General features: G+C 49.2%; 1 protein-coding gene across 1 annotated transcript in view; it reads left to right on the top strand.

The window, feature by feature from the left end:
• Positions 1–477: 477 nt before the first annotated feature.
• The window catches only part of ALDH5A1 (aldehyde dehydrogenase 5 family member A1), a 40368-nt gene continuing 31418 nt past the window's right edge, over positions 478–9427 (top strand). Inside the window, exons 1-3 of the mRNA XM_035294772.3 lie at positions 478–859; positions 7126–7209; positions 7866–8036. Coding sequence (XP_035150663.2) covers positions 506–859; positions 7126–7209; positions 7866–8036 — 609 coding nt within the window. The 5' untranslated portion in view covers positions 478–505. The remainder of the gene's footprint in view (positions 860–7125; positions 7210–7865; positions 8037–9427) is intronic.

Here is a 9427-nt window from a genome sequence, read left to right as displayed (position 1 = left end):
TACGTGCTGCGGAGCTCAGCGATGGAGACGCGTGACCACGGCCTTGGCATCCAGGGCAGGCACCAGCAACATCTATGGACCGCGCACACATTCTGGGGATGCCGAATTTGGGGAGATGCTGAGAGCGGGTCTCTAGGAGCGGTTGGGGGTCTCGGGAGCAGTTAGTGCCAAATGAGCACCCGAAAGGAGGAAAAGTGACAGCAGTCCGCAGGTGCGTCTGCCCGCGAGCCTCCTCCATCCCCGACCCCAACTCTCCCCCGGGAGAAGGTGGGGCCGGGAGCGAAGCAGCGCGGCGCTCAGGGCAAGGTCCACTGGGGCGCGGCGGTGCAGCGCGAAGGGCGCGGAGAGAGGGCGCTGCTCCGCGGCTCTGCCACCTCCCGCCGGCTCCTGCGCTTCCCCCGCGCGCCCACGGCGCCGCCTCGCTCCTCCCGCTTCCCCTTGACCCCCGCGCTCCCGTGCGCGCGCGCCCGCTTGCCTGTTTCCCGTCGCCGTCGCTACCCCGGCCATGGCGACCTGCTTCTGGCTGCGGAGCTCCGGGGCCCGGCGCCTCGGTTGGACGTTTCCCGGCTGTTGCCTCCGCCCCCGCTCCGGCGGCCCGGCGGCTGCCTCGGGTCCAGCGCCCGGCCCGGCCCAGCTCCGCGGCTATGCTGGGGGCCTGGCGGGCCTCTCCGCCGCGCTGCTGCGCACCGACAGCTTCGTGGGCGGCCGCTGGCTCCCGGCCGCCGCCACCTTCCCGGTGCAGGACCCGGCCAGCGGCGCCTCCCTGGGCATGGTGGCCGACTGCGGGGTGCCCGAGGCCCGCGCCGCTGTGCGCGCCGCCTACGAGGCTTTCTGCAGCTGGAAGGGGGTCTCGGCCAAGGTGAGAGCGCCCGAGTGCAGGGGGCCAGAGCTGGCCGGAGGCACGGCGGGGAGAGAAGGGCTTGGCCCCAGCGAGAAACCAGCCGCGTCGCCCCACTCCGGTGCGCGGTTCCCCGGGATACACAATGCGGAAAGTCAGAGCAACACGAAGGGAGACGACCAACAATAAGTTTGCAGCTTCCACTTTGTGCCGGGCGCTGGGGACGCGGCCCCTGCCCTCCAGCCTCGGGAAGCGTGCACGGCCCAGTAGGGGAAGCAGAACGTGAGCGCTTATACCATCAGCTGAGTGTTACAGTCAACGAGCCTAACCTGGGGGGGAGAGGGGGGTGGGAGAAGGGGGAGGGGTGCGGCGGGGAAGTGAGAGCACGTGCGGCCCGTGCCCTCCAGCCTCGGGAAGCGTGCACGGCCCAGTAGGGGAAGCAGAACGCGAGCGCTTATACCACCAGCTGAGTGTTACAGTCAACGAGCCTAACCTGGGCGGGGGGGGGGGGGAAGGGGGAGGGGTGTCGGGGAAGTGAGAGCACGTGTGGCCCCTCAGAGAAATAACCTCCCCAGCTGCGGAGAATCCACGCAGGAGGCTGCTACAGCGGGCCATAGGAAGGCCTGTAGTGAGGCTCCCGGGCCAGAGGCTCGGAATCGGCAGAGAGAAGTGTAGAAAGATTTGGGCTTTGTGCAGCGGAAGGGAGGAGTCCAGGACCATTCTCCAGGTTTCAGCCTAAATATGTAAATGCTGCTATTGGCCATTGCGTAGAGGACACAGGAGAATTGGGAGCAAGGGGTAAAGGGCCATTACACGGGAAGAATAGAATAAGAAGAAGGTTTTCAGCTTAAATGCGTAAATGCCCCTATTGGCATTGCGTAGAGCACACGGGAGAATTGGGAGCACGGAGTAAAGGAGAACAGTAAGAAGAAAACGAAGGAAGTTTCTTCTTCCTTCAGGTTTTATATTATGCCTCGAGTCAACGCAGTGAAATTTTTACCCCGTCCTTCAAAGCTCTCCCTCTGAAGGACTGTATCCAATGATCCCTATGAGTACAAGAGTTTTGGCACTCACTCATCCATCAGCTGTTTACTGTGCACCTGCTGTTTGCCCTGCACCGATGGAGGTGCTTGGGATACATCAGTAAAAGAAAGAAAGATTCTACCCTTAAGGAGCTTACATGGGGTGGAAGGGGAGCAGAAGAGAAATCAGAACTCTAAACAACTAACATAACAGCGAAACAAAGAAGTGTGTGAGAGGTGCTGAGTGCAATGTGGGGAAAAAGGGTAGACGCAGAAGAGGATCCGGGCCGGAGGGAAGGGAGCGTTGGTAGTGCGGTCGGGCGTATTCCTTAGCTAGGGCTGCCATAGCAAAGAACCCCAGACTGTGAGGCCTGAACAGCAGAAATTTCTCACTTTACAGCTCTGCAGGGTACACGTCCCAGAGCAAGGTGTTGTTATGGTTGGTTTCTTCCAACGCCTCTCTCCTTGGCTTGCGGAGAGAGCTCATTTGGTCTTCGTATCTCATCAGAGCTCAGTTTTAGACTCCTCGAGTCTGAGATGTCTGTTCACACCCGAGTGAGGATGTAAAGTAAGCAGCTGGATATATGAGTGAATCTTCCCTCTGTGTCCCACATGCTCTCTCCTCTGTGAGTGTCTGTGTCTTAATCTCTTATGAAAATAAGAGTCTGATTGGATTGGGCCCACCAGAATGATCTGATCGTAACTCAGTTCCCTCTTTAAATGCCCTATCTCCAAATACACTCACATTCTGAGATACTGGGGCGTTAGGACTTCAACATGTCAATATTTGGGGAGCACCATTCAGTGCATAACATCAGGGTAGGTCTCACTGAGGCCACGAGATACAAAGACCAAAGGAAGTAAGGAAATTCAGCTAAAGTGGAAGTCAGGAGCATGTCTGACACATTTGCAGAGCCACGAGGAGGCCTGTGGACTGAGCAGAAGGGAGGAGCGGTATCAGAGGAGGTCACAGGGAGAAGGGGAAGGGTGGGTGGAGCCTGTAGGACCTGTGGGGTATTTAGGGACTTGGGTTTCACTTTGAGAAAGGTGGGGTTTTACCCTGGTCAGGGTTTTAAGCAGAGATATGATCTGATTCACATTTTGAAATGCCACTGTAACCACAGTGCTGAGAATAGATGAAGAAGGGACGGTGGCAGAAGCAGAGAGACGGGTTAGGAGGATGTTGCTCGGATTAGCTGGGAGGCCACGGTGGCTTGAACCACGTGGTAGCAGTGGGCGAGGTGAAGACTTGTCCCATAAAGGATGTATTTTGAAGATCGGGCCCGCTGGATTTTCTGATGGATTGTTAAAAGGGAAGTAGGTGAAAGAGGGGGTTAGTCATGACTCTAGGGTTTTGGCCTGAAAAATTGGAAGGAAGTCCTGAGACAGGGAAAGGTGTGTGTGTGGAACAGCATTAGGGTGAGACATCAGAGTTCAGCGTTAGACTTACTGAGTCTGAGATGTCTGTTCTCACCCCTGTGAGGATGTCGAGTAAGCAGCTGGATATATGAGTCTGGGGTTTGAGAGCAAGCCATGGTGTAAATGTGAAATTCACACCTGTGTGTGCTGCATATATACTTACAGCTGTGAGAATGGCGAGGTCACAGGAAAGGAGTGGACCAGGGCCTGAGCACTGGCTCCCCTAGCATCATTCTGGAGTCCCACGAGGGCCCACGAGATCAAGTCTGCCATGCAATGGTGCTATCCTACAGGGGTCTGGGGAGCCTTCTAGTCCCGTCAGTGGTGGGTTGGCAGCTGCAGGGCTGGTGTTGGGAGCTCTCGCTGACACTAGCAGCATCATCCTGGGTGCGACGACACCACACATCCTCATGTGCTCAGATCATCCCTTCCATCCAACATTACAGTGATGTCAGCTTCCATCTTACAAGGGCTTGGATCTTCTCAGGGAACCTTCCTTTTTGAAAGGAGGGGATATATGCTCACACCTGTAATTCCAGAACTTTGGGAGGCCAAGGCGGGTGGATCACCTGCAGTCAGGAGTTCGAGACCAGCCTGTCCAACATGGCGAAACACCGTTCCTACTAAAAATACAAAAATTGGCTGGGCACGGTGGCTCATGTCTGTAATCCCAGCACTTTGGGAAGCTGAGGCAGACAGATCACCTGAGGTCAGGAGTTCAAGACCAGCCTGGCCAAAATGGCAAAGCCCTGTCTCTACTACAAAATATAAAAATTAGCTGGGCATGGTGGCAGGCGCCTGTAATCCCAGTTACTCAGGAGGCTGAGGCAGGGAGAATTGCTTAAACCCCGGAGGCAGAGGTTGCAGTGAGCTGAGATTATGCCAACTGCACTCTAGTCTGGGTGACAGAGCAAGACTCTGTCTCAAAAATCCATCAGTCAATCAGTTAGGCATGGTGGTGTGTACCTGTAATCCCAGCCACTCAGGAGGCTGAGGCATGAGAATTGCTTCATCTCAGCAGGCTGAGGTTGGTTGCAGTGAGCCAAGGTCACGCCACTGCACTCCAGCCTGGGTGACAGAGTGAGACTGTCTCAAAAAATCAAGGTTCTTCTTGGCTTTGGATACACCTGTGCAGATGCGGGAAGTGAGCGGCCGGGGCAGCTCTCTCTTTAGAGTGCCTCAATAGCAGCCCAGGGCCTAGATTCCCTAGGCCTTCCTCTTTTTCTATTTTAAAGTAGTTTTATGTGAATTCATTTTAAAAAAGTTTTTTAGAAACCATTTCTTCCTTTTTTTTTTTTTTTTTGAGACTGGGTCTTACTGAGTTGCCCAGGCTGGAATACAGTGGGGCTGTCGTGGCTCACTGCATCACTGCACCCTCAAACACATAGGCCCAAGCGATTCTCCCACCTCAGTCTCCTGAGTAGCTGGGACCACAGGCATGCGCCACCACACACAGCTAATTTGTGTGTGTTTGTGTGTGTGTGTGCGTGTGTGTGTGTAGAGAAGGGGTGTCACTGCATTGCCCAAGCTGGTGTCAAACTCCTGGCCACAAGCAACCCTCCCTCCTTGGCCTTCCAAAGTGTTGCGATTATGTGAATGAGCCGCCACACCTGGTCCTATAACATTGTTAATAATCTAATGTGTCCCTTTATCTGTTTTTCTGTTCATTGGAAATTTTTAAATTATGGTAAAATATGCCTAACATTTACCATTTCAACCATTTTTAAGTGTGCATTTCAGTGGTATTTAGTGCATTCATGTTGTGCCTGGGTCCTCTTCTTAAGTGTGTAAAGCCCTTTTTTTATGCCTCACGCATGCCCCAGTCCTCACGTCAGTCTATGGGACAAATCCAGCTGACCAGCGAGCCACTATAATGGGGAACAATACTTGAAGACATTACGCTGAGTGAAATAAGCCATTCACAAAAGGGCAAATGCTGTATGATTGTACTGATAAGAGGTACCTAGAGTTGTCAAACTCACAGAGACAGAAAGTAGAATGCGCCAGGCCTGGTGGCTCACAATTGTAATCTCAGCACTTTAGGAGGCTGAGGCATTAGCATCACTGAAAGCCCAGTCTGAGGTTGTGATGAGCTGTGATTGTGCCACTACACTCCAGCCTGGGCGTCAGATCAACACCCTATGTAAAATAATATTAATACCGGAGGGAACCAGGCATTCGTATGGTAAAATTAAAGTTGTTCTTATTTATCATAAGCAATAATAGCTGTTTCCACAAAAACTTTTCTAATTTATGACTCAGTATGCCTCTTTAGATGTAACTTGAAATTGGATCTCTATTACGTATCAAAGAAGCATGAGCAATATAGTGTGGGACCTGGTCTATACAAAGAGATTGTAATTAGCTGAGCTTGATCATCCTGTAGATCCTGTTGGCATGAATAGTCTGTGTGGCATGGCAACTACTTTAAGGGGAAGATAAGATTTCTTTCTGCTTCTAAGTGATGCTGTGATACCTTAGGCCCTAAAGCAGAGCTAGTAATGCTTTTATGGCTTCACATTGGCTCATTTTAACAGATAGACGTGATCGTTGCAAGACGTATGTAACACGATGTTAACTTTGTGATCTAAAGTGTTTAGCTGTCAAGCCAGATTCCTCAGTAGACCAAATCTTGTTCTCAAAGCGTTCCCCAGCTATACCTTGTTGTTTAGAAAAAGAGTATTTGTTGCATCTCGTCGGATCTACTTTTTGAACTTCTCATCCCGTAGTTGCCAATCCCGCGTGTACTAGTCATCTAGAAACAGGTTAAACTGAAGCAACTTGGTGGAAGGAACTCTCCACAGGGCTTGTTTTCCAAAGAAAAGTATTGTTTGCAGGAGCAAAGTTACAAGCCGACACAAGCATGTCAGGAAGCTGTTCACAGATAACTCAGAGCCAGTCCTATGGGTGTAAATGTAGCGCCCGCCCGGGTCACATTCCGCTTAAAGTTGTAACAAATACAAATGAGTTAAAGGAAAACAATTTGAGCACGGTGATGTGTGCCTGTGGTCCCAGCTACTCAGTCGGCCGAGCTGGGAGGATCACTTGAGCCAAGGGAGCAGAAGTTGCAGTGGGCTGTGGTCACACAACTGCACTCCAGCCTGGGTGACAGAGCAAAACCCTGTCTCTTTTTAAAATTTTTAAAAATCTTTTTAGATTTGTGTGCTTCCCATTGTCCAAACCCAGACCTGTCTGAAAGAAAAAAAACCAGAAGGTCAGTGTATGTTTCCCTAGGCATCTTACCCAGGGTTGCTCAGTGCTGTGAGAGCCAGAGTTCTGTGTATACAAGTGGAATCACAGATACGCAGGAAAATAGGAAGAGACTTCTTGTAAAGGACCGGCTCATTTGACTGTGGATGCTAAGAAGTCCCACCCCCTGCTGTCTGCAGACTGGAGATCTAAGAAAGCTGATAGGTCCAGTCTGAGTCCCATCCTGGGTCTAAAGCCCTGAGTACGAGGAATGCCAGTGTCTGGTGTCTGACAGTGGGAAGAAATGGATGTCCTAGCTCATGCAGGAGGGTGAATTTGCCCTTCCGCTGCCACTTTGTTCTTTTCAGGTCCTCAGCAGATTGGATGATGCCCAGCTGAATTTGTGAAGGCAAATCTTTATTCACTCTACTGATTCGAATGCTAATTTCTTCTGAAAACTCTCGCAGACACACCCAGAAATAATGTTTTACCAGCTATCTGGGCCTCCTTGAGCCCAGTCAAATTTATACATAAAATTAACCCTCACAGCCAAGGAGAATGAGACCAGACAGCTAATATTTTAGGATACTGAATTTTATTTGCCATTCTGTCTTACACTTGGCATTTTATTAGTTTTCTGCCTTATTTCTTCTGCAGGAGAGGAGTTCATTACTTCGGAAGTGGTACGATTTAATGATAAAAAATAAGGACGATCTTGCCAAAATCATCACAGCTGAAAGTGTAAGTCCAGGGTCCTGGCTTGGTGCACTGAGAAATTGTCCAGGGATTCTGAGACTAAGCTTGGAAAAGGCCTGACTGCCCATCACTGCTGGCTGTAGCTAAAGAATATGTGATTCCTTTGCTACTAATCAAATGCCAAATCATTATTGTGCCAGGGTATATAGATTTGCTAAAATGAAATTTGTATGTTCTAGTTTATTCTTCAATAGTATCCAAAAGTAGATTTTGTTTGGAACTATATGAATAACTGCTGTTTCACCATTCTGATTTTTTCCTGTTACTGTTTTTTGTTTTGTTTTTTTATATTGTTTTTGTACATTTTTAATGTACCAATATTTCTTCCATGGATATAATAAATTATTTCATATCATGGTTACAATACTTAGGAGGTACTGAAAAGAAGAAAAAATTAGATGTTTCCTCATTTGTAAACAATTAGGAATGCAGATTACTCTCGTGGTTTAGGGTGATACAACCATGCATATATTCAGCGTTGTAATTCTAAAACTCACACCAAAGTCAGAAATGTCCCCATTGTGTGGGTGTCATCATAGGAGACTTTTCTAGTCTTCTTGCACCTTGAAGAAATTAGGAACACAGAGCCATGCTTTTATTATTAGAAGGTGATACGTGGGTTCCTTTCTGATTTGATTCAGGGAAAGCCACTGAAGGAGGCGCAGGGAGAAATCCTCTATTCCGCCCTTTTCCTGGAGTGGTTCTCAGAGGAAGCACGCCGTGTTTACGGGGACATTATCTACACCTCGGCAAGGGACAAGCGGTCCCTGGTCCTCAAGCAGCCCGTAGGTGTGGCTGCAGTCATCACCCCGGTAGGTGGCAGGTTCTGCAAGACCCTAGCGTGGGGGGTGGGTTAGGGAGCTGGGAAACAGTTCATTCTTCCTCGTAAGCAGGTGTCCTCACCCTGTTAGCTTTGTCACCTGTTCCTGGTTTCCTGATGCTTTTGCTGGATGTGGAGGTGTGCTTCCTGGTCCTCTGTGATCATGTTAGGTGTGGTGGCGCTGAGTGGAAGGAGGCATTTCTAATGCTGCGAAAGTGAGAAGAGCCACGGGAGGACCCAGGGGCTCTTCGGACTTGGCATGGAGGGTTCTTCCCAGCATTGCCAAGCACCTCTGAAAAGATCTTCTGGTATTTGTCATTTTTAAAAAGACTTAAGATATGACACATTTTAAAAGTTTGGGGAAAAGTTTTTTGCATAATTGGTGGTTATCATCAACAGCAAAGCATCTGTGGACCCACCAGCAGGCATTGGGCCAGGTTCTAGAGGTAAAAAGGCTAAGAAGGAAGGGATCACATCTGCCAGGATGGGGCTGCAGTATGTTTGTGGCACGCCTACTTTCCCCCTGGGTCCTGCCATCTACTAGGTCCTATTAACGTCTCTCCTGTATCTGTCAGCTGGTCTCAAGATGCTTGTGCGTTTCCTGCTCAGCATAGTTACAGACAGAATCCCCCTGGTGCCTAGACGGACTCAGTTTGACTTGAAGGTCACCATTTACCAGCTATGAGACCTTGTTCATATTATTTAACTACACTGCTCAGTTTTCCTGAACTTGCAAATGAGGTTAATATCAACCTCCTTGGGTTGTGATAAGGATTTAATTAATTTTAATTTTTAAGTACTTAGAAAAATACCTGCTACAGAGTAAGCACTATGTATGAGTTTTTCAAAATAAAACAAAATATTGTTATTATAGGTAAGTCTTTAGGCATCTATAAATATGTATGTGGAAGGAAGTAATCATCTACCATTTTCAAAACCATTGCTAATATTTTTTCCCATGGGCCTCAGGTCAAATCCGGCCCACTGCCTATGTTTGTAAATAAAGTTTTATTGGGACACAGCCTTACCCATTTATATACCTACTGTCTGTGGCTGTTTTCACAGTACAGCTGCAGAGTTGAGTAGCTGCCATAGAAACCATACATTCTACAAAGCCTAAAAAATTTATGATCTGGCCATTCACAGAAAAAGTTGGCTGACCCCTGGTCTAACTCATTTTTTACTGTGTTAAATTTCTACAAATATTTTCTGTCTTCATGAGACTTTATCTCAGAGTCCCTCAAGTTGGCGGGGCCAGGTGTTCTGAGAGCTCACCTGTGCAGCCAAACAGGTTTGTCAATCATTGTGCAATGGAATTTATTCTCTGACTTCCTAATCTGCCTTCCGTTGCACTAATGAGGCAGTCCTTCCTCTCATATACTT

The sequence above is a fragment of the Callithrix jacchus genome, chromosome 4 (assembly GCF_049354715.1).
Source record: "Callithrix jacchus isolate 240 chromosome 4, calJac240_pri, whole genome shotgun sequence".
Classification (NCBI taxonomy): Eukaryota; Metazoa; Chordata; class Mammalia; order Primates; family Cebidae; genus Callithrix; species Callithrix jacchus.
Note: the sequence above shows the minus strand (reverse complement) of the source record. Positions and strands in the feature narration are given on the sequence as shown.